Genomic DNA, 25,838 nt, shown 5'->3' on the forward strand with positions numbered 1-25,838 from the left:
AGAAAAACCTTGGCTTTGAGAGTTTTTTGTATTTTTTTTGTTGTTGTTGTAGAGAAGGTCAGCCAGCCTCTGGGCTAGAGCTGGAAGGGGGATAGACTGTATTGGTTTGGCGTCGCTTGGCTCAGCTCGCTGTGGGGGCTAAATGTCACCGCTTCTGCTGACCTGATGCTGGCACCCTGCTGCCTCCTCCGAGGGGTTGATGGAGATTCAGCCCAGCCTGGGAGACATTTTGCTTCCAAGATGATAATTCCCTGCCAGAAAACACCAATCCCATTCATTGCTGAGCAGAGCTGCGAATTAGCAGGATGGCTGGAGAGAGAGCTGGTGCTGTTAGTGGCTCAGTGGTGTTGTTTAAGTTATGTACAGTGCTCCAACGTGGCAGTACCAACAGAACTGACTCTTTGGAAGGAATGGACATTAGAGTCACTCCCCATCTTCAGTTTCTCTCTCCTCACTCTACTTCCCTTCTATTTCTCTTTTTCCTAGCACTTCGCTCTTACATGATCATTCTGTGGTCACAGGAATATTATAAGAGCACTAAGGCCCCGACTTTGGTTGCTTGTAATGTTGGTGATTTTGGAGTTGAAGCTTATTCTACTGTGGTACCTAGTGTAAGTGTATATAGGTTGATAAAGTACTATGAAACTTTAATGATCCCCAATGGTAAAATTGGGCCGAGACAAATTGTCATAGGATACAGCAAAAAAAACAGAATACTAGAACACACTCGGAGATGAGAGATGCTACACCTGCACTGCTTGCATGTAATGTAATTTAAGGGTCACACATGGCAGTCGTGTTTTACAAAGTGGTGTAGTGAATATGGGTTGGGAATCTATTTCCAAACATAATTCACTATTCTTCTAGTTCTTAGGACTTAAGTCACCTCTGATTTCAAAAGACATACACACATAGAAGAGACAGAACAACTTCTCTCATGTAAATGCGACTTTATTTACATAATAACCCACACAGATTATATGGTAGGCTATATCACAATGGGATTATGGCAAGACTAACAATTGTTTTGGTTGGTAGTAGGAACAGCATAATCCTGAGTATTGACGATGTTCTTACAGGTAGTTAAATTGGCTTAGCGAGTCAAGGCACAGTTTAAGATTTAGGTAAGAACAGTGTGGGAGACCACGAGGCGTAGAAGAAGAGTAGCAGCCATGTTTAAGACATGCATATGAAAACAATTGGGAGAAGCCACACAAAGGTGCGATTTTATACTTTATTGAAAATATTTTCACACAGTATGTTTTATATGTGTAACAGAAAAGGGTTCAAGGATTTCAGAAAGCTTATCAGATTGGCAAATTTCAGTCTGGAAACCTTGCCCACATGAAGTCAAAGTGCCGCAAAGATTTTATATGCACGTTTTTTAATGGAACGCCTCGGGACAACGGGGCTAGGAGAACATATAATGTGACCAGCGACTAAACCAACTTAAATATATGAGGAGGAAAATCAGATTAGTTTCCTAAAGGGAAAATACCCAGAGTTAATGCTTTTGTAATAAATGGGAAAATTATGACCGGCTGGGGTCAGTCAGTCAGCAGCAGTCTCCCGGGAAACCTTGGTCGTTCTCCTGGTCCACTGGATCTTCAGGCAGGCATTCAGGCAGGCATGGTCGTCTTGGTGAGATAGAGTTTGTGGAAGCAGATTTTAGTGCTGACCTAGGACAAGCCACACTGCATACTTGCGTGATTTGAGCTGCTTTTGGCAATCCGCAGATCTAAGCAACACCGGCAACTCTGTGGAGTTTGTTGTTGGCAACTGCAGCACGTGGAGAGGTGAGTTCACAGTCACCACTCGCAGCTTTGACAGGCAGGAGAGAAGTGGAGTGCTTCACTTCTCTCACTCAGAGTCTCTTTTGCAGATAGGCAGATTGGGTCTGGGATTGCTGGCCATGCAGTTCCAGTCAACGTTCTTAAAAGACAAAAGCGGTAGAAGACCACAATAGATTGGCCAAACCAGTTATACTTTTCGTCTGAAGAAGCGACAACGGGTCGCCCACCCCTTTTTGGCGTGGGCTAAGGTTACACCTCTTTCAATAGATGATCTCCTTATTGAATTCTGACCTATTTTAAATAATAATAATTTATACAAAAAATAAATACAAAAAATATATTATAATAATTTATATTTATTTATATGACACCAGGAATGGCATACTTATGATGAAAACAACCGGTGTTAGACTCCCTGTTAGACTCCCTGTGGTTATAACTGCCATAATAAATGCCATAATATCCATTCAAACTCAAAACCATAGCAAAATTAACGTGCAAAACACATTCAAATACATAAAAATCTGCAATTCATATTACAAATGGGATTTTCTGAGTCTTTCAGTAGAATCTGTAGGGAACTGCGTTTTACAGCCTGCGATTCTGGCAGGAAGGGGTGAGTGGGTCCTTTCAGGAATGCTTCTGATCTCACCCAAATCGAGTGGGAATGTTGATTTGAAATTCAGAAAAAAATGCTTTTTAATCCTAGGAGATGTGTCTTATCAGTGACTTTCCAGTGTATTACCTTGCTTGCTCTCCTCTCTCACGCTCGTACATCCTCTGTTTTTTCGTCGTCGTCGTCTTTTTTTTTTTTTTTTCCGAGGTGGGAGAGGGAGAGAGAGGTGTGGAGGTCAGGGTGTTTGGAGTAGGAGAAAGGGGAGCAAGGCCTTCTTATGCTACAGTGGAAAGGGGCTGATTGAGACTAACCTGTATATTGTGATTATCGTGCAAGTCTGTGAAAGGTTTTGTAGTGTATGTCTGTCACTCGTAGCCATGGGCGTAGGAAGCAGTTAGCCATTTGGGGGGACAGACCTGGCTAGGGGGGTCCGGGGGTCCGGGGGCATGCTTTTTTTAAAAAGGCTTTTAAAAAGGCTATCTGATGAAACTGACCAGATAAATTAAAAAAAACAGATAGAAATAAAGAAAGAATAAACTCCCATGTCATACAAAACAAGATACCATATTTTTTTTTGATGCCCGTTTTTTTACAACCACCAATATCATTTTTTAATCCTAAAGGTTGTTTTATGATTCCGGTGCTAAACAACTGACAGATTCGACGTGACGAGCTGTGTAGGCTTTCAGCCAATTTCTCATTTATAATAACAATTACATAGTTGTGTAATTTCCAACTTCTCTGATATTATGTGGTTTCTAGTCATTTATTTTTTGTGGTGCACAGGTCCTTTTTAAGAGCTAAGTGTGTCTTTTCTCCAAGCGGTGCTACAACACCAGCTTTAGCTTGAAAAGATGTTAATTATAAAGTACATACAAAAAGCCAGCACAGTACCTGTTCGACGGTACAATAATGAGCCATACAAAACAACATTTTAGACAAGATGCAAGCCATCCAATATGGTGAAGAATAAAGTTAGCTACCCCCCCCATTTCAGCAGCCACTATCAGTAGCCTACTTAGCGAAACTGATGGTCACCAAACACTAGCTTGACTGTACCTAACATGTTCCTAGTCATGCTGGTAACTGCCAGTGGAGACAGCTGGCTAAGTAGGCTAACATCAGACTTTTTTTGCAAAGGAGGTGGGAGGACTGTCTGCTGCTACTGGTGTTATTGCTGGTTAATGTCCAAAAGGATTTTTGTCGCCTCAAGCCCTGTTGAAGCCAGCTACTGAAGTAACTTTAATAAGACTGGAGTCAGTTTAGCTGCAGAACAATTAGCTTCCCATCTTAAAAATCAACACAGATGAAATATAGTGTTGCAACAACATCGGTGAAAGATTATATAATTACAAGCATGCAGGAGAAGGAGGCAAATATTGTCAACAGACAGAGCTGTCTGTGCTTTTTGGAGGCAGTGTCAACAAACCTATTAACATTTTGTTGTTGACAGTCATAATATAAGAAGACTATATAACTTTTAACTTACATACATTGTATTCTTCCTTGGCACAATAACATACCTTTCATTTGTGCTTTCTTTTCTCTCTCTCTCTCTCTCTATTGGCACCTAACCAGTGTCTAGTGTCGTTTGGACATCTAGTCGTTTGATTGCCTTGAATTGCTTCATAATGACAGTTTAACGGGCCCTGCGCTTGGCTGACTGCTTTGCTCCATCAGATCTAGTGAAGAGCCGCCACTCTGCTCACTATATAAATGTATTTACTTGTTCTACATAATTAAAATCATTCCATTGTTGTTTTGGCCCATGAAGGCCTTCATCAGAGTGTAAGCCATTATGTTCTTTACAATCTGATGAAGACCTTTGACCGAAACGTCAATGGAATGATTTTAATCATGTAGAACATGTAAATACATTTAATTGGGAGCAAGAGTGACACCTCTTCACTAGATCTATGCAGCTTTGTTTTTGGCTGCAGTTTGACTCGGAGCGCTGCCTTCAGTCTGTACTGTCTGCTCCGTCACCAATTAGTTTTAGTGAGTTTCACTATCCAATCAGGGGAAAAATGGCTCTGGCGCACTCTGGTCAAACTGTAGCCGACTACTGACGGCAAACAGTACTGATCACACGTAAACATACTTGTAGTCCGCCATCGCTCGTAGGTTCCTGACGCACACATATATATATATCCTTACTCAATACATATAAAACAACAATTGCCATGCGCAAGTTGAGGTCATGACGTCAGCGTTTTCCAAAAGCTCAGTTTCCAGTGACCTTAAACGCCGTTTTCGTGTGGAAACGCAGAGAAAATATTGTGTTTTCAAAAATATCCATATACCAGCTGCCAGACTGAAGACTGAGAGAAATTGTGACATTTTGTTTACAGTGATCCAATATTATACTGACTCTATCAAAGCTCAACATCTTTAAAAAAAAAAAAAAAAACATCTGAAAAGCCATTTTGCATTTGGAGACATGAAGGTTTTAGCTGTAGCTTGTAGGCATCTAACCATGAAGCTATCAGCCAAGTCAAGTGCCAGTCCAAGCTAACACTCCAGTGTCCATCTGGCTGCTATGCTAGTCAGCTCGCCACCACACAGCTGCCTGATTTTTGTGTTTCCAGATATGGATAATCAATCACTTTAACCTAACCTATAACATATCCTACCTTTCTTCCACTTTTGAAAATGTGAAGAAGTTCCATATAACCTGTCTTGTCTTTTTCTGACATTGTGTTTCCTGGCTCTACCTTGCCTCCTCTAACCTAGACTAGGACCAACCGATTAAAATCATCCATAACGTTTTCCTTTAGTTCAACTCAAACTACACGATGACAGTGATTGGCAGAGCCCCCTACCAAACACACACACATAGCAAGCATAGACAGGTGAGCTCGATTTGTGTCCCGGCTTGTACCCCAATGCACCCAAAGCTGGATTTTAAAGCCGGCTCACGTAAAATAACCGGCCCGCTCTGACTACTAAATCCAATTTACCCCACACTCTGTGCAGGGCAGATCTCTGTAGACAGCGCTCATAATGGAGCGTGGATGGGGAGAGGTGACAAACATTTTGAACAATATAAAACTTCACTTCATGTTTCCTGATCAAAAATATTCAGGGCTAATCTCAAAACATTCGGGGTTGAAGGCCCGAAAGAAAGACCCTGGCGATGCCACTGGAGGGCACTGAGGTTCCAGCCAGCCATACGATTTATTTGTCATAGTGGTGGGCGATTTCACTTTTGAGAGTGAGAGAATCCCGTAGACTTCCAGCAATTGAGCTAAGCTAACCATTCCCATACCTTCATATTGCATGCAGAGACATAAAAAAGGCATCCACGAGTCCATCTGAGTCTGGGTAGGCTGGAAAAATAGCCATATTCCCCAAAATCCAAACTATCTCTTTAAAGCTACTACCAGTATAATTTGACAGTTGATTACTTTGGCGACCCCTTGAGTCCCTTAGTGGTAGTATTTTACATCAGCTGTTGCAAAGAGACTTTCCACTCATTACCCCACTCCGCAGACTGCAAAGATAAGACATGTATACAGAAGACTGAATAATGGAACTGGAATAAACTTGTGTAAGGAGGCTATTTTCCCCACAGCACAAGATGTGTATCAGGGGCCACATTCAGGTCAGTCAGTCTATCAGTCAGTCAAACAGCGCTTCCTCACCTCATACTCAGTGATTTTTGCGAGAAACCATCTAAATGTTCTGTAAAGATCTCCACTTCTGTCCCAGGTCAGTTCGAACTACAGGCGATTCATGTTGAACTAGGTAGAGGCTGCCCTCTCATGGTTGTGGGAGAACTGCTAGTTCTGTTGCCCTGGATAGTTTGACACAGTTTTTATCTTCCTTGATCACTTCAGAAGTTGTTATTATGGGATATTTTAACCTGAACTGGTTGTCTCGCGCAGCTGATGGCTTGAAGGATACAGTATATGCACTGAGTTAAATCTGACCCAATTAATCACAGAACCCACATGACCAAATATGAAAAATCTTCCACCTTGTTAGATCTCATTCTCACTAATAGGCCTCACAATTATTTGCATAGCTGTGTGTTTTCAACAGACTTCAGTGATCACTGTCCAGTTGGCTGTATTGGAGACATTAGAATGAAGAGGTCAGGGCCACAGTTCATCTGTAAGAGGTCTTTTGATGAACAAGCACTTCTACATGACCTATATCACAGTGATCTCTCCTCTACAGCTCTCTTTCCAGATGCTGAACCGGCCCTGGAATATTTTTTGTCTATTTTTAACAAACATGCCCCATTTAAGAGACAACGGATTAAGAACAGATGTAACCCTTGGTTTACTCATGAATTAAGTGATCTTATTTTGCAGAAGTACAAAGCATGGGCATTGGCCAGATCTACTGGTTGTGTTGTGGACCGGCAAACTTTCAGACATCTTAGAATTAAATGCACATTCATGGTGAAAAGGGCTAAGTCTACCTTCTACCTGAACAATTTGTCTGATTGTGGAAACAACTCAGCAAAGTTCTGGAAATTGGTTAAATCACTTAAGGGCAGTATCTCAGCCACTCTCCCACAGCAGATAATGCTGGATGACGAGAGGGAGATTTGTAATGTTTTTAATCATCATTTTATTGAATCAGGCTCTCTATTTGATAAGTTGAGTGGAGGACCTAATTCACAATTGGCTCTAGATGATAGGGTCGCTGACACAAAGGAGGAGGTGCCCCTGGTTTCTCCCTCAGGGAGTGTTTCCTCTTTCATTAATTAACTAGTATGAAGTTTTGGAATCCCTGTGTTCTTTTAAATGTATGAAAAGCTCTACAGGCGCAAATCAGTTAGACCTGTATCTTTTACAGCTTGCTGCCCCCCTTATAGCTGAGCCTCTAACACACATTTTTAATTTAACAATCACCGTTGGCCTGATTCCTAAAATCGGCCTTTACATAAAGGGTGTGATGCAAGTGACTTAAATAATTACCGTCCCATTTCTAAACTTCCCTGTCTAACCAAGATATTGGAATCTCTTATTAATGCACAGCTTCGGAATTTCTTGTCTACAAATAAGGAACATTGTGCAGCTTTGTTTATGGACCTATCAAAGGCTTTCGATACAGTAAATCACAGGTTACTCTTGGATAGACTGTCCTCTTTAGGGTTTGATGAAGCAGCCTGTAACTGGTTTCAGGACTACCTCTCTGCAAGAACACAACGCATAGAGGCCAAGGGCTTTGCAATCCCAGGTTTTGGAAATAGTGAATGGTGTACCACAGGGTTCTATTTCAGGCCCAACATTGTTCACATTATATATAAATGATATTGGTGCCTCTGTAAAGAACTGTAAACTACACTTCTATGCTGACGATACAATTCTCTATGCCTGTGCATCATCTGCAGAACAAGCTGTAAAAAATCTTCAAATTGCATTTGACTGTGTTCAGAAATCCCTGAATGATCTCAGATTAGTCCTCAATGACTCTAAGACTAAGCATATGCTCTTCTCAAGAGCCAGAAACCAAGACAAAGCATTAAACTTTTGTGTTTTTTTTTATTTTATTTTTATTTTTATTATTATTGTGTCTGTATTGTATCAGCGTTTCATAGAGGGCATCTGCTCCCATCCTAGGGTGACGTGAATATTTATTCCATCTATTGTCTTGGTGCTGTGACCTCTGACTCTTGACCTCCTTGCCAGTGGTTGCTTGTAATGTCGGTGATCTAGGAATTGAAGCTTATTCTACTGTTGACCTCAGTGGAAGTCCCTCAAGATAAGAGAGTCAGATAGAGTCAGATGGCTAGAATGTAAAATGTAGCACAAACTCATACACACACAAATAAATAGGCTGGACATAGGCAAGCACAAACACTGTCTGTCAGTGGATAGACCTGGCTCTTCTCATCACTAAATCTTCTCCCACTGCAGCAAACAGAACAGCAACACACACTGTATCTACCCTGCTGTCTCTCTCAAATTGTCTGTAGGTCTCCATCTGTGTCTCACTATGTTTCCCTCTATCTCTCCTGCTCTCTCTCTCTCACACTATTTTTGTTCATTTATTCTCCATTCCACTGATTTGTCTTTCCTCTGTTTATCTTAATGTCCCTCTCTCTCTCTTTCAATCAATTGAATTTGCTTGTTGGCATGAATGTTATTTTGCCAAAGCATCTAAATACAATTGCATAAAAATAATCCACATAACAACAATCTATGTGTGTGAATGCATGTGTGTGTGTATGTGTGCGTATGTGTGCGCTGCACTACTTTATTTAGTGTTTAGTGTTGCTACTCTACTAGCTGGAGCTGTCAGCAGCTTGACAGCTTTTAATCCATTAATGCAAAACTTAAATATCACAATCTGCAAGAGTACTATTATCTACTGGAGAACACACCCGTTGCCTACACACGCATTCACTCACACACACACACACACACACTCAGGCACATGCGCACACACATGCACACACACACACACACACACACACACACACTCCCAACACACCAGAAATACTCATGCACCCACACCGACCCCTCTCCAGAAGACTAACTATCTCTAGGTTAATGTTTGGTGTGTGTTTGGTGTGTGTGTCATTCCTTACCTTGTCCCGGTGTGTGTGACTCTCCCTCCTCCACTCCAGCTGTCTCTGCACTGCCCGTCATGTAAATCCACCTCCTTCATTGCAACACTCTAAATTCCATTCCCCTGTGTATGTGTGTGTGTGTGCGTGTGTGTGCGTGTCGTCCAGGTGTACCGGAGGCAGGCTTCGTCCAGACTGGCAGCGTTGGAGGAGGCAGCGGAGGGGAAGACGGCTTCTTACGGGAGGGAGATCCTTCACCTGCAGAGGCTGCTAGGAGAAAGACAGGAGGCTGAAGAGAGACTACTGCAGTACAAACGGTAGGAGGAGAGATAGGGAGGAGCGAGAGAGGGAGGAGAAATGGCAAGAGGCAGGCAGAGAGAGAAGGAGAAGGATAGCGAGAGAAAGGTTAAGTGAGAGATTGTGTGAATGAGAGGGAGAGATGGTGCGTGTCACTGAAAAAGAAGAGAGGGAGGGGAGGCAGCAGCAACAGAGAGTGTGTGTGTGTGTGTGTGTGTGTGTGTGTGTGTGTGTGTGATCGAGGAGAGAGAGAGAGAAGCAGAGTCGGTCACACCAACAACACAAACCAATTACTGACTAGAGACAGAGAGAGATGCCTAGACAGACAAATCAGTTTTAAGCCTTCTCTTAATCGTGTTTCTCTTTCTGCTTTCATTGTTTCCCTCAAATTGAATTATCTAGATTTCAGCATTACAGCACCACACAAAACAATATACAACAACACAATATAATGCAATTCACAAAATTGCAACAAAATAACACAATACACAACAACACTACAACACACAGCAGCACACTAGCACAACACATCAACATCATAACACAACACTGCTGTTGCTAGGAGACTAACTCCATTTGAAGTGTGACACTGCTAAAAACTGAAATACATTTAACTTCTAAAAACATGCTTAGCTCTCAGTGTTGTCAGGAACATGAAGCAGCACCTTCTTTCTATTGGAATTAAAGAGGAAAAGAAGGAGAAGTTCCTTGTGAACACGCTGCCTTAAAGAGATGTTCCTGGTGGACACACCGTCTTTACATCTTTTCACATTGCTGGGAGCACTGCTGTCCAACACACACATACAGGGCCAACAATATCCAACAGTTGAACCCAAAAAGCAATGCACTATCAAAGACCACGCTACAGCGAGTTAACAATTAATGTTTTAATGAGGACAAAAGTTGCATAGTAGATTGCAGAGAACTGGACGGAGGGTGGAAGGGGTCGAGGTGGATGAGGGTTGATTGGGGTCACCGGGAATGAACTGGCCATTGGGGTCAAATGCTTAGGAACCCAGGGAGGTTGAGACTCAGTATGGGGTTACCGCAGAGTAGTCTAAGACTCCATCTAGCCCCCTGATGGTTCCTGAGGAAAAGAAGAGAAGTGGGGAAGACATACAAGTCGGCTAAATCCTCGAACATACTAAGATAGGAGTTGAGGTTGGTCTGATTTACTGCACTTGGGGGTGAAGATGAGACAGTTGAATGTGTGGATGGTGATGTCGGATAAGCTGTGGTGACGAGAACAATCTTAGGTAGACGAGGTTGGGGCGAATTCGGAACATCTCAAGAAGCCGAAGAAGGCTGGGAGGAACATAGACTCCATCGACGAGCCGGCCATGGGGGAGGAATACCCCAATCGCAGGGTTTGAATACAAAGGCAGAGAAGATCGGGAGTGGTAAGCACCTTGTTGTGAGAGGTGGTTCTTGCTTCTGTAAACCTTTGATTAGCATGGAAACATAAATAGATGAACAAGGACTCCTGGTGACTAATTTGACGAAAGAGGCTGACTCCCATTATGTAGACCTGGGTAGTAGAGGAGCGTATTTTCAGGGTGGAAGAGCGTGGGTGATAAAATTACAAATAGACATGACATCGAAAGAGGGGAATGGTAGCTGGTATGTAGTATGGAAGGTCTTGAAGCAATTCCAGCCTGTCAGGGCAAGCCTGGCAGGGCAAGGCTGTTGAGGATGGCTTCTTGGGAGGCGTTGGCCAGGTTTTTGAGCTGTGGGGTCAGTTGAAGTTCCTGGCTAAAAACGGTGGGACCGGAGTGGGATGAATGTCTGAGTCTGGTGCCAAGAGTCTGAATTTCTGAAACGAGAAGCGAGAGGGTGAATCAGCAATGCTGTTGTGATGTGGGCTGCGTGAATAATGAATTGGTGGTGTGCTGATATTGTAGTGAGTCTGCGCATAAACTGCATAATGTTCGGAGAACGTGATCAGCCTTTGTTTACAATGTCCACAACCGCTCTGTTGTCTGAGTGTATGAGTATGGACTTCCTGGACCATTCGTGGGCCCCAAAGGATGGCGGCTATAAAGATAATAAGATAATTCATGGAGTGCAGAGGAAGGAGATTGAGACTTGTGGTCTAGAGATGTAAACTCTGGGGGCCAATCAGAAGCGAACCATCTTCCTCCATAGTACTTGCCGAAGCCAATGTAGGGGGCAGCCTCTGTGTAAAGTTGGATGTCTTCAGGTCGGGTGACGGGTCATTGTAGAAAAAAGAAATACCGTTCCAGGAAGAAAAAGTGTTGCAAAAGTGTTAAAAAGTTGTGAAAAGATGGAACTATGCCTGCCGTTGCAAGAAGGTTGGACAGGAAGGATTTCCCTTGGGGAGTGATGCAGGCGGCATAGTTGAGGTGACCAAGAAGAGCAAGAAGCTGGCATTTTGTGCATCTGCATGCTGGGAGGTAGTTTGATAGGAGGATGCTTGGAAAGAGGGTGAGGGTCCTTCTGTTTTCTCAGTGGAAAGAGGAATGCCCAGTTCTGAAAACACTTTGGTCAGGGTGGTGAGACCATAGCACGGGGGCGAAGATGGAGGAGTGATGATGAGGAAGTCATTGAGGAGGTGGAGTATGTAAGGGAGTTAGTGGTTGTTGATGAGGATCCAGCAGAGTGCTTTGGAGAGGGAGTCGAAAATGTTTGGGCTACTTTTGCAACTGAATGTGAGGCGGCCAACAAATGCTCCAACAGATAAGGATGATGGTGTGTTTAATGTTGCATATTGCATGGAGAAATCTGGACTTCTGGTGGCAATGTTAAAATAATCCAAAATACTGTGAAAGGTGGGCTGTCAAATGGTCCTATCATGAATCCCTCTTTAACCTCTTTGGCTAGCAGAGTGTTCACAATGTCGGGCTTGGCAAGGGCTGATTGGAGGTTGTGGCAGATGTGAGAAGAGATCCATCCAAGATGGCGCCGCGGATGGCAGCCTCGGTACTGCGCTCTCTTGTACTTTTTCTGTTTTTGTTTATTTGTTCAGTTTTTAGCCCTCCCTCTTTGATCACATTCACCAGGGAGGAACTTTTAAACATCCGACAATCCACTGGTCAAACTTTTTCACCGCCTTTCACCCAACCGGAATGTTTTACTGAACTTTTAGTTGGAGGAACAGCAGCTCTCTATGGGATTTGCTGGAGACGCCGAAGGGGGAAACGAGCCAGAGCGCTCGTTAAACTGTGACAGTGGGTATTTCGAACTGCGCTCCCGTCTATACAGCTGGCGAATGTCTGCTCTCTGGCCAACAAGATGGACGAACTGCTGCTTCTCAACAGAATAAACTCGGACTTCTCCAGATCCGCCGCCCTCTGCTTCACCGAAACCCGGCTTGGTGAGCACATCCCGGACAACACACTCCATCTGCCGGGCTTCCGACTTCTCCGAGCGGACCGTGTAACAGAGCTATCGGGGAAAACGAGGGGAGGCAGTATCTGTTTCTACATAAACGAAGGTTGGTGTACAGATGTCACAGTGTTAAAGAAATCATGCAGCCCTCACCTAGAGACTATCTTCATAGATTGTAAGCCGTTTTATTCACCGCAGGAGACTCCCTGCTCATTGTTCTTGGGGACTTTAACAGAGCAAACCTCAGCCACGAACTGCCAAAATACAGACAGCACATCAAGTGTCCCACCAGGGACAAAAACACACTGGACCACTGCTATACTGTATTAAAGGACACCTATCGCTCTGTCCCCCATGCAGCTTTGGGACTCTCTGATCACTGTCTGGTTCATCTTCTCCCGACTTATAGGCAGAAACTAAAATCTGCTAAGCCTGTGGTCAAGACTGTGAGGAGATGGACCAACGAGACAAAGCTGGAGTTACAGGCCTGCTTTGACTGCACTGATTGGAGCGTTTTTGAGGCTGCTGCTACAGACCTGGATGATCTCACTGACACTGTAACATCTTACATCAGTTTTTGTGAGGACATGTGTGTGCTGACTAAAACCTTCTGCACATACAATAACAACAAACCCTGGTTTACTGCAAAACTCAGGCAGCTTCGCCAGGCCAAGGAGGAGGCCTACAGAAGTGGGGACAGAATCCTGTACAACCAGGCCAGAAACACACTGACGAAAGAGATCAGAGTAGCAAAGAGGTGCTACACTGAAAAGCTGGAAAACAGGTTTTCAGCCAACGACCCGGCGTGTGGAGAGGCCTGCAGGAAATCACCAACTACAGGAGACCATCCCCCCACACTGGGGAGAACCTTCAACTGGCCGGCGACCTGAATGTGTTTTACAGCAGGTTTGATAAGCCCACATTCACACCCCACACCCACTCCGACCACATCAAACAACCATCTGCACCCCCTGCCACCCCCTCACCCCTCCCCACTGATCCCCCACCTGCACTCAGGATCTGTGAAGAGGATGTGAGTAAGCTCTTTCAGAGACAGAAGACCAGGAAGGCACCAGGCCCAGACGGCGTGTCACCCTCCTGCCTGAAAGTCTGTGCTGACCAGCTAGCCCCCATCTTTACACAGATCTTCAACAGATCACTGGAGCTGTGTGAAGTCCCCTCCTGCTTCAAACGCTCCACAATCATCCCGGTCCCCAAGAAACCCTCTATCACAGGATTAAATGACTACAGGCCCGTCGCCCTGACGTCTGTGGTCATGAAATCCTTCGAGAGACTGGTATTGGCCCACCTGAAAGACATCACAGGCTGCCTGCTGGACCCCCTGCAGTTTGCCTACCGGGCAAACAGGTCAGTGGATGATGCAGTCAACACGGGACTGCACTACATCCTGCAACACCTCGACTCCCCAGGGACATACGCAAGGCTCCTGTTTGTGGACTTCAGCTCTGCGTTCAACAACATCATACCAGAAATCCGCTCCAAACTCACCCAGCTCGCTGTGCCAGTCTCCACCTGTCAGTGGATCACAGACTTCCTGACAGACAGGAGGCAGCAGGTGAGGCTGGGGAAAATCACATCCAGCACCCGGACAATCAGCACTGGCGCCCCCCAGGGATGTGTGCTCTCCCCTCTGCTCTTCTCCCTCTACACAAACGACTGCACCTCAGGAGACCCATCTGTCAAACTCCTGAAGTTTGCAGACGACACAACGGTCATCGGCCTCATCCGAGATGGTGACGAGTCTGCATACAGATGGGAGGATGAACAGCTGGCCCTCTGGTGTGGTCATAACAACCTGGAGTTGAACAAGCTCAAAACTGTGGAGATGACAGTGGACTTCAGGAGGAGCCCCCCAACACTGCCCCCCCTCACCATACTCAACAGCACCGTGTCTGCTGTGGAAACCTTCAGGTTTCTGGGATCCACGATCTCCCAGGACCTAAAGTGGGCGTCCAACATAGTCACACTCATCAAAAAGGCCCAGCAGAGGATGTACTTCCTACGCCAGCTCAGGAAGTTCAACCTGCCTCAGGAGCTGCTGATCCAGTTCTACTCTGCAATAATCCAGTCTGTTCTCTGCACATCCATCACTGTCTGGTTTGGATCGGCCACCAAACAGGACAGGAACAGACTACAAAGGACAGTCAGGACAGCAGAAAAAATCATTGGTGCCAACCTGCCCTCCATTCAGGACTTATACATCTCCAGAGTCAGGAAACGGGCAGGAAAGATCACTGCAGACCCATCACACCCTGGACACAACCTGTTCCAACTCCTCCCCTCTGGTAAGCGCTACAGAACACTGTACGCCAAAACAACCAGACACAAGAACAGTTTCTTCCCACAGGCCATCACTCTGATGAACACTTAAATCAGTCATACAGTGTCAGAAACTATCCCTGTGCAATAAACCTGTAACACTTACCTCATGTATATAATTACGCCCCCAGCAGGACTGAAAGGCCCAGACCAGGGATTTCCTCCTGCTGCTCCTCCCCCATCATCATCATCTATACAATATCTGATTGTGTATATAATGTGTGTATAATGTATGTAATGTGTAATACCTCATGTATATAATGTAACCTGTTACACCAACAACTCCATATTTATTCCAGCATCTTTGCACTCTGCACCATTGCACTATTGTCCTAGGGTTGTTTACATATGTATATATATATATATATATATATATATATATATATATATATGTATACTTTTTTATATATATGCATATTTGTACATAGTAGTTAAATGTTTAGGTTTACCTCTGTTCATCTTGTTGTCCTTGTTTGTAGCTGTATATTTATTTTATTTACATTGAGAGCAACGAAAAACCGGAGTCAAATTCTTTGTATGTGTACATACTTGGCCAATAAAGCTGATTCTGATTCTGAAGTGTCAGGGATGACTTCTATACCTGTGTGAAAATGGTGGGTGAAACCGTTAATGAGGAAATTGAAAAAAAAATAGTCAGTCTGCGTGCGTGGTGGGGTTGTGTGGCAGCTGTTTGTAGCGTGGGCACCTCCGCAGAAGGAACATGAGTGGAGAAGCCAGCAGGTGGAAAGATTGCAGTCGAAGTGATTAACACCATCCTGCTTTCTTGATACAAGATGAGTCTTCCCCTCTTGGGGATGGGTACATTGACTGAAGGACCTATGTCAATGGGCCTGAACTGTTGGAGATTATGCTGGCCCTATGTGGCCCCATGTGTATTGGACAGCAGCACTCCCAGTGAACTGAGGCTACGTCAAGCTCTACAGTGAAGTCAGTGATTCAATTTTGAACACAATCAGTTGTCATGACAGCAAAAAATAGGGAAATAAGGCCCAGGTTGAAAATAACTGCAATTACCCTCTGAGAGGTTCCTGGTGGACTCACTGCTTTAAAGAGAGGTTTCTGGTGGACACACTACCAAGGTCTCTTTAAGAGAAGTCGGTTGTGATACCCATGAAAAAAATGTCTGCACTCATGGTACTGTAAGGCACTTTGGATAAAAGCATCCAACAAATTGCTTCAAATTAACACTTGAAGAGAGTTAACCAAAAAGTTGGTCTTTGAAAAATGAAATGTGAAATGGGTTTTGCATTTGGATTTTGAATTTGTCAGAGAATGTGCATAATAGTACCAGAAAATGCAAATGCAAAATTGGATTAATGAATTTAAATTTTAATTATGACTGAAATTATGCAGACTATGCATAAGTGGAAAAACAAAATGCTGTTTTGTGTTAACATTGGAAATACGGTTGTGTTGTTATTAGGTTATAACAATAGCATAGATTTCTTTATACTGATGAAAAGTGTTACCGAGTCTGTCTCTGGCTCCTGTCCTTCAGATGAATATTGACACCAGACTGGTAGATTTGTTCCTTCTGAAACAACCTGCCACCTCCCCTCTATTCCCCTGTTAGGATGTCTGTTTTTAGCTTGGTCTCTGGGCCTGCTGCCTGCTGCTATCAAATGAAGGCCAGCTAATCAGATTGTTAGCAGCTCCAGTCCTGCTCTGCCCTGAGGACAGCTTAATGACAAACGACACACAACCATACCAGCTTTACCAAACGACACACACCAAACACACAACACACATAACCACACCAGCTTTACCAAGCCACATGCACACAGCCTTACCAAACCACACCCACACAGCCAGATCAGCTTTACCAAACCACACACACCAAACACACAACAACACACATAACCACACCAGCTTTACCAAACCACACACACCAAACACACAACAACACACATAACCACACCAGCTTTACCAAACCACACACACAGCCTTACCAAACCACACACACACCCAGACCAGCTTTACCAAACCACACACACCAACACACCAGCTTTACCAAATGTTTTTCCTGGCTCAGAAGAGGGCGTTGGTGGCAATTGTCCGCATATAACTTTCAGTGCTGAAGTGTCTTGATCATACTTAGCCTATTAAAATATATTAAATGCATGAAAGAAAATCTTAATTTTAACTGTATGCTATTAATTTTTTGTTGATTAATTGTATGATTATGCTAGAATATGCTAGATTATGCTGCAAGTTAAATTTAAGTGGTTTAATGGGCCTTTCCTCTGTTCTGGTTGTTTTATAACAATTAACCAATATGAAATATGGACAGTGAAGCAGAATTGAACCAGGCAGGAACAAAAACATACTAGTAAAAGATATATCCACTCTATTTTCCATAATTAGGCCTGCATCTTCAAGCACAAAATTAAGAAACAGAAAAATAAAGTTTGGATAAATATATTTGGTTGTTCACATTTAGGGCCCTATTTTCATGAATCAGGGCACAGTTGCAGGCAGTGGTGTAAGCTTACAGTGCAAGCTCATTTAGGTGTGACCAACAGATTTTTGGTAATTGTGTGACCAGAGGCGCAGCAGCTCAGTTGTGAATGGAGTTGGATTAGGACTCATGCCCTTGATGATTTGCATATGTATAAACTTGTATAAACTTGAAAGCTGTGTGGAATAGCCTGACGAGTCATAGCCAACCAGTCTGTTGTGCACACAAGCACAGAAGTTTGCACAAGCTTGTGCTGGCTGCGCAAGATTTAATCAAGGTACCCACATTGGATGAGGTTTGCGTAATTGCGCAGAGCTTTAACAATGCGCATCACATTGCTCAAACTAGAAGCTACAGATGGGACGTTCCTGCTGCCTTCAGATGGCTATTGGGATTTAATCAACTGAGAGGGAAGGCCTGTATACATCCTACAAGCAGTTGTGGTTGGCAGATATTGATAAGAATCACCCCTTATTCTAGCCCAGTACAGACTCTGCCTTACTGGCATTATTACCTCAATCGCATTAAAATCTGAAACTGGAGAGCATAACATACATAAAAGAGGTTTATGTGATTTTGGATATGTCTATGTGGGTGCGTCTCCGCCAACTAAAGCCCAGAGTGACCAAACCAAAGTCCCTTTTTCGCCATCTTCATAATGCCTTCCAGGGCAGTAAGTTTGTGACTAACAAGACAAGACTCTTATCTCTTTGAATCGGGAGTCATCTATATCTTAAGTTCTGACATACAATCATTTGCATTACATATTTACGAAAACCGCAACATTGTGTGTTTCAGAGGCCACCATGTTGTTCAAAGTGTCCATGTTGTTCAAATAGATTTTATTCCAGTTGCCAATCCCTGCTGCTGATGATATTCAGCTCTTGCTGGTGCTTCAGTTCTTTCTATTGCAGACTGACTTCATCGGTTTGAATTCATGTAACATACACACATATGCAGTTTAGCTACATTATTTACAGTGTTACCTCCATATACCTGTCTATCTGGCTGCCTATCTGTGTGTCTGCTTTACTCTAGTTGTGCATATGGCCCTAGGTTGTACATGGGCCAGAGTGGCTGGTATATGCCAGAATTCATCAGCTACTTCATCTAAATATTTAGCATAGAATCGGACTCCAAATGATGGTCGGTTACCTGCAGAGTAGATGAACCTACCGAAGTCACCAACCAGTTATGTTTTTAGAATAGAAAAGGACCACCAAATGATAGCTGCTAGAATAGACTAACTTACCAGCCACAGCTAAAATGTACCCGTATCAGTGTGTTAGCTGGTGGTGATTTCCCAGCCTGATTATCATTTGGAGACACCAGCGGTTCTCCTGCTGTGAGCTGGAGCTTCAGGAGTTCAGTTGACGAATGATCCGCTAGGCCGAATTCAAACTTCTCTTCTCCACACAGTGCAAAATCTGTCTCTCTCTCCCTTTCTCTCTCTCATCCTCGGCTTTGTATTCTGTCCATCCCGCCGTCAACAGAGAGGCTAATAGGTAGTGATTGCAGCCTGCCTGCTGAGTTCTGCGTAGCCTCCAGGGAGACGGCTTCGCCTCAGATTTCCACTAGCTCAGGAGGGATTCAGCCCTCAGATCGCTTGTTGGATACCTTCAACATATGAGTAAAGTGTGATCTTCATAAATATAGCTGAAATAAATTCTCTACTGTCTTCGCACTTTGAAGAATCCCTCCCCTTTCATCTCATTTGCTGTGAGATGCAATGAGACCATGGTTACCTGTCAGCGGGCTGCATCAAAAGCCTCTCCAGAATCCATATGCAATGCTTTTAGAAAGGGTTTAGAATGAGTTTAGAAAAAAGAATGAATGTGTTTAGAATGTGTTTAGAATACACAGTATTTAGAATGAGTTTAAATATGTTCAGAGTAGGTTTAGAATGTGTGTAGAATTAATTTTGAATGAGTTTAGAATGCATTTAAAGTGGGTTTAAAATGTGTTTAGAATGGGTTTAAATGCATTTGGAATGGATTTAGAAAAAAATAATGGATTTGGAATGTGTTAAAAATATACAGTTCAGTATTTAGAACGGGTCTAAATGTGTTTGGAATGGGTTTAGAATGTGTTGAATCCATTTAGAATGTGTTGAATCCATTTAGAATGAGTTTAGAATACATTTAGAATGGGTTTAGAATGCATTGAAAATGCAATCCATCTCTTCAATGTGTGTGTCAAGTTGTGTTTATTAAGAATTGTTTTCAGCTTTGCTGCAGCTTTGATTTTATAATTCAGTCTTCCTCTCATGTCTGTTAGAGTTCAGTTTGGTGCAGCCTGTCTCTATTGTGTTCACAGCCTGGGAAATATACAGTGTAAATCGCTGACATTATGTTATTCTAATCACATACACACTTGGAAGCTCATGCATAATTAATAGCAGGGCTTATTAATGCAGACAAACACGTGTTTTAGCGTGTTTAGCACTTAATGTTTCCTTGGTTTCCCTGCAGATTCAGGTGTGGTTCTGAGTCTAATTTCCTCAGCAGACAGGACAAGAGAGGACCATGGCTGATTGTCTCTTCTTCTTTGGTAGCTGTCATTAGAGGCAGAAAGAAAGGCATATCTGCAGACTGGCTGTAATGACTCTGTAATTTATCTTTTGAAAAGTACTATAAAGAACCATGAAGTTGACAGTGATGGATAGGATTTTATAGTGACCTTTACAATAGTAGTTGTAGTGGTAGTGTCCCCACTGCCCCCCCCCCCCCACCTCTCTGTGGAACGTTTGTTCATGTCATGGCTTATACAAGAAGTGGGCTTGGTTTGTACTTGACTGATAGCAGCACTCAGCTCACACAGCACAAGCCAAGGCCAGAATCACACTGAACCCATAATCCATTTCTGTTGCTGCAACCCACACCAGGATGCCATTGCTCAAGCCTATTGAAACTAAACAGATTAGATATACTGTATTTATTGATTATAGTATTACAACTCCAATTACATTGCAAGTCAGATTCACTGATTCACTGAAAATGTTTCCATCATGAAAATATCACAGAACAAAAGCGCATTTGTTATAGTTTACACATGTATTATCAGTGTATATGTAGACTAAATCCAACGCTGCAGCACCTTCATCCCAGTGCAGGCCAGGCCATGTTGAGTCCCAGTGGATGGACCAATCCCTCAGCCACTAAGCAGCTATTGATTTAATGTTTAAAGGTAGCGTCCTTACTGCCTTTCATTTTTGGTTAAAATGAGATTTGAGATTGAGCACAGTCAGATTTCAGATTTTTCATTTGGCAAACCACTCTTGCTTAACAGCAAGTTCCATCACTCTGGGGGCTAAGTTACAGGTAACAAAAATCTGAAAAATGTTGGATTCTTATGGTGCTCTGTGCAAAGGAAATCAACTGAGAATGGCCAGATTCTATTTAGTAAAGCAGATGGCATGTACAAATGTTACACAGAAAACTGATCACATAATAAAATGTGCTTTCAATCAATAATACCCAGGATCTGCAGCCCTGGTGTCTAAATTTCCAGTAGCAGAACTATCACAGTCGTAGCTGTCCTGAAATGACACACCTCTCCCCAGCTATGGGAGAGGGGGACGTGAAGTATTTCTTGAAGAGATAATTAAGGTCTGATTGTCTAACTAGTGCTGTTCCCTGCAGCTATCTCGCAGCCAGACTCGCCTCATGAACCGTCCCGCTTAGAATAACACTGAATAATGCTGGTGTCTGGGCTGGCAGGGCCTGCATGGCGAGCAGGGAGTTGTTCAGAGTAAATCCTGAGACGGCTGTAGTCTAGTGAAGGTGTAGCCATAATGGAGAGGGATTTGGGTTAGTGTTGCTTGCTGCTGAACCATGCCCTACAGGTCAGACTGCAGCCACGTGGCTTAGTGGTCACTACAGGACACACACACACACACACACACACACACACACTTGCAACTCTATCACTGCAGCTTTTTCCATCCCTCATAGCAGCAATATTCTCTCTGTTCTGTCATCCCTTGATGGGATGCAATGATGAGTGTGGTTGCCACGGGTGATGGAAAGAATGGGCTTGTGTGTCTGTGTGTGTTTGGGTGGGAGGGCCTTCAATCTGAGAAGGAAGGACTTTGAGTTTGGCCCAAATCACTGAAGGAAACAAGTATTTTCACAGAAAGTCACCGAACGGATTATTATGTTTTTCTCAAGATTAATTCATGGTCGCAGGGAAGCATAGAGAGGCACATTAGATTCTCTGAACAGCTTAAATGACTAAAATGCAATTTTCACAGCTCTCACTGGCTGTGAAACTACATTTGCAGTTTCCATTAGACCAGACCTCCACAAACCGGTTAGTTATAACCAGCTGTTTTACTGCCTCGCTGTCTGTGTACTCAGTCTGCCAAAATCAGTCTGCATGGTGTGCCCTAACTGGGCTGGGGGCCAGTGCGGGGCCCTTCTGGCCGTTACAAAGTCTAGGCTTAAAACTAGGGCCCCTCGGCTTTGTAACGGCCTGCCTGAGGAGATAAGGCTAGCACAATCAGTGACCCTTTTTAAATCACTTCTTAAAACCATTTTTATGGACTGGCTTTTATGTGATGACGTCTTTTTATCTTTTTATCGGCATCTTTTTTATTGTCTTTTTATCAGCTTTTTTTTTGTCTTTTTATCATCTTTTATTGTCTTTTTATCTTAATTTTTATCTTACTTTTATTTGATTTTATCCTTACTGTTTATTTTGGTTTTCATCTTACGGTTGTCCCGCTATTTACTTGAATGCTGCTCTTTTCCACCTCTGTCCTCCTATCTGAATTGAATCCCTGTTTATTATTGTTTCATTGCTTTTTAAATTCGAATTTTGAGTATTCTGCTTTTATTTTGATCGTCAAAGCACTTTGTAAACTCTATTTTTAAAGGTGCTATATAAATAAAGTAATTATTATTATCATTACATTTGACAGGGTGAGGTTGAGCATCGGTAGGGAGGCGGAGAGGCAGGTGTGGCTCAGCCAACCAGTGGTGCACACCTGCAATATATAAGTCCAATTAAAGATTTACTTTTTTGCCCTTGGCAGTGAGACTGTGACCAGCAGCCACAAGCACCGGACTGAAAAGCCTAATGAACTGAGAGTCTGAAGCAGCTGAATTCAGTCTTCTGTTTAATAAACTGTGCTCGTGCACCAAGCCGGTCCTCTCTTGTCATCCATGCGACCCCAGAAACCTTGTGACAGTGGACTTTCCTTTGTCCATTGTAACTCAACATACAGCTGTGCTTTAGTGTACATTAAGTGTACATTACAAACCTTTTACAACCTTAAAATAAGATGTCAGACTCTCGTTAAGCTGCCGCATCCTGTCAGGCCTCGGATCAAAAACTCTGACAGTAAGTTTCAGAGTTAAACAAAATACCTCCAATTCCAATGATTACGTAAACAAAGTCAGCCAAATGTTGGTTGGCTGAGCTAATCCAATTACCTGCTTTGTCTGCCTATTCATTTACAGCGTGAATTATATTTGTTCATTTCTGTCAAGCATTTTGCACTGAAATAAAAAATGAACAGTCGCGCAATCCTATTAAAATTGCGTTTTCTTGCATCAAAGGACATGTTTATCAAAATCACCGGTATGGGTGATCAGAAAGGACAAGGCTTATTATACAGTCATATTCCATTCCATCCAATTAGTCATTTGCTGGTTTGGTGTGGTTGACCTGTGATGACGACTAGTATGGCTTTTGTTTAGGTGAACATAGCATTAGAGTCACAGTGCCTGCCCAGGGAGGGTCGTAATCCCGGTAGCTCTTGTTTTCAGCCCCAGAGAGGGTAGTTAGGGAGATCCGGGGCAGATTTCTGGAGCAGGATGTGAGTTGTTGGGCTGTTTCCTGGCAGGAGAGGCTAGACTGGTAATATATAACTCTGTCTCCGATTTCTTGGATGCTTTGTAAGGAAGGATCCTCCCATCTGGCTACGAGGTTGGTCCCTCTCTCTCTGAGCTTTGGCTATTCCAATTTTGTCATCCCCTGACTAGGGCAGCCACAAATGTACATATACACACACACACACACACACACACACACACACACACACACACACACGTATACACACCAAGACTTGAACCCTACTGCTGTGGATTTTTAGTCATCTATCCAACTAAACTCTGAGCCATCAGTATCTATCGAACTCATGTGCACCATTCCCCTCCAGCTCTGAGCCAGAAGCCTGAGCTGTGTTCATCCTCTCCAAACCAGTAGGGTGCATACAGATCAGCCTGTAGTTGTCTTGTAATACAGAAGTCTACATCATGTCGCCTCGCTGGGTTATTCTATTCTAGACACACACACACACACACACACACATACACAGCATATTCTGTTATAGTACGCGGATGCAGCCTGGTGTAGGCATTGCAGCCTCCACTGTAATAAGCAGCTAACTGTGTCCAGACAGGGCGGTTAATTGCTTCCATTGCCGATGTGTCAGCTGAGGAGCAGATGACAGAGGAGCTTTAATGCAGCAGCCATTATACAACAATAGCAGCGTACAGATGTAATTACGCTCTGAGCTATTTCTTTTCTATTCTCATTTCCCCTCCTTTCCCCCTCTTTGTAAAACTGGAGATTGTTACTTGGTTCCTCCTTGGTTCTTGGTTCCTCATTTATTTATTTTTTTTTTACAAACAAGCGAAACTAACTGTAATGGGAACCTGCATGTGTGACCAGCCTTGAGAGAATGGTGTATGAAAGGATTATATATGAGCAAAAAGGAATGTAAAACCGAAAGTTTAAAATTAGCCAGAAAACACATCAAATGCATTAATTAATTACACCATTAATTACATACACCGAAACACGGCGTTATGTTTCTATCTGGCGGAATGATTGGAGATTAAATGGTATGCAGTGGTATTGAGTGGTGATGAAATCAGGGGAATCAGATCCCATGTGTTTGTGTTTAGACACAGCAGTGAAAGGCAATTATTTTGGTAAATTGATGTTTTTAGAATAATGACTGATCTGGAATGGCAGGGAGGAGTATAGCCTAGCGGAGGGTGATTACTTGCATTTAATTTTTCGCTTTCCTTCTCTATCTCATTATTTTTGCCAATCCGTTTTGAGCATATGCATTATGCATGAGGGATGATATGATGTGAAAACTTGATTTGGTAGGAGAATGATTTGGTGGAGAATGAGGTTTCACTGCTACTCTGCTGTTCTTAAATTTCAACCAGCTCATTTTCTCCAAACCTTTACTTATCCAAGGAAGTTTCATTTTCAACATCACATTTTGAATCATCACATCTACATCAGCAAACACTAAAAAAAACTTTTAGCCAATGAGATGTTTTGAATAGGACTCCAAATGATGGTTGGTTACCTGTGGAGTAGACTACCTTACCAGACATTGTCATAATTTACCAGCATGTGTCTGGTGGCTGGTAGTCTGCTTGGTTTTCAAAGCAGCTTCCTCACTGCAACGCTCATAAAATTTTGTGACATGAGCATGAACTCAAACACAGATTACGTGTTGGGGACACAAATAATGTGAAGCTTACATTCCTCCACAAGGTTAAATAAGAAAAACTTTTGCTAAAAATGAAAGCTTCAGGCCCAGTAGAAAACATATTTTTCTGACTTTTGAACACATCATACTCATTTTACGAACTTTCAGCAGACCAAACTCAAATGTTATTGGAGCTCTCACTAAGCAGGTTACTACGAAATGGCCTTGTCTTGTCCTGAAGTTGATTTCTGTTGTCTTATCCCAGCTCAGAGAGGCACCACCTGTGAACCAAATGTATCATCACTATATATGTGTTAAAAAACTGATCAGGAGCAACCAAATCCACAGAAACTCAAGTCATTGTGACAGTTATTCCCATATGACCTGAATGCAGCGTAACACCCTGGCAGAGCCCATTGATCGCTGCTTCATTTAGCCACGTTCCACTACGTCCTGCATTCAGCTTAGTGAATTAGTTTGCTGAGGAAGCACTCTTTGTGCTTTATTTAAATGATCTTACCTATATGGATGGGAGTGCTGAGGTCAGTGGAATTTAAAGCTGTCAAACACATTGATTTGAAACAAATTGATGGTTCATTAATAAACTCTAGTCGAAGGGGGTGGGCTATGGACACTAGCTAAGCAGCTGTCTGTGTGTGTGTGTGTGTGTGTGTGTTCATTCAGAGAGTCTCCCCAACACTCTGAATGAACCGTCTGTTTGTTGCCATCTGTGTGTACGTGTGTGTGTGTGTGTGTGTGAGAGAGAGAGAGTGGGTTCATTCAGAGAGTCTCCCCAACTCTCTGAATGAACCCTCGACTCACCAGACCTGGTCTCCTCACCACCCCCAGTGCTCTCCCATGGCAGCAAATGCTCAACTCAGTCAGTTTGATTCCTCCTTCTTCACCTCCTTTCCTTCTTCCTTGGAATGATGCCTGACTCGCTAGTCAGGTAAAATAATGTGCAAAGAGCTTTTCTGCAG

At 43.2% G+C, this 25,838-nt stretch overlaps 1 protein-coding gene across 1 annotated transcript in view; it reads left to right on the plus strand.

Annotated features, from left to right (window-relative positions):
• cep89 (centrosomal protein 89) overlaps positions 1 to 25,838 on the plus strand; it is a 101,335-nt gene that overhangs the window by 70,582 nt on the left and 4,915 nt on the right. The window contains exon 19 of the mRNA XM_078284295.1: positions 9,104 to 9,252. Coding sequence (XP_078140421.1) covers positions 9,104 to 9,252 — 149 coding nt within the window. The remainder of the gene's footprint in view (positions 1 to 9,103; positions 9,253 to 25,838) is intronic.

The sequence above is a fragment of the Centroberyx gerrardi genome, chromosome 1, assembly GCF_048128805.1.
Source record: "Centroberyx gerrardi isolate f3 chromosome 1, fCenGer3.hap1.cur.20231027, whole genome shotgun sequence".
NCBI classification, from domain to species: domain Eukaryota; kingdom Metazoa; phylum Chordata; class Actinopteri; order Beryciformes; family Berycidae; genus Centroberyx; species Centroberyx gerrardi.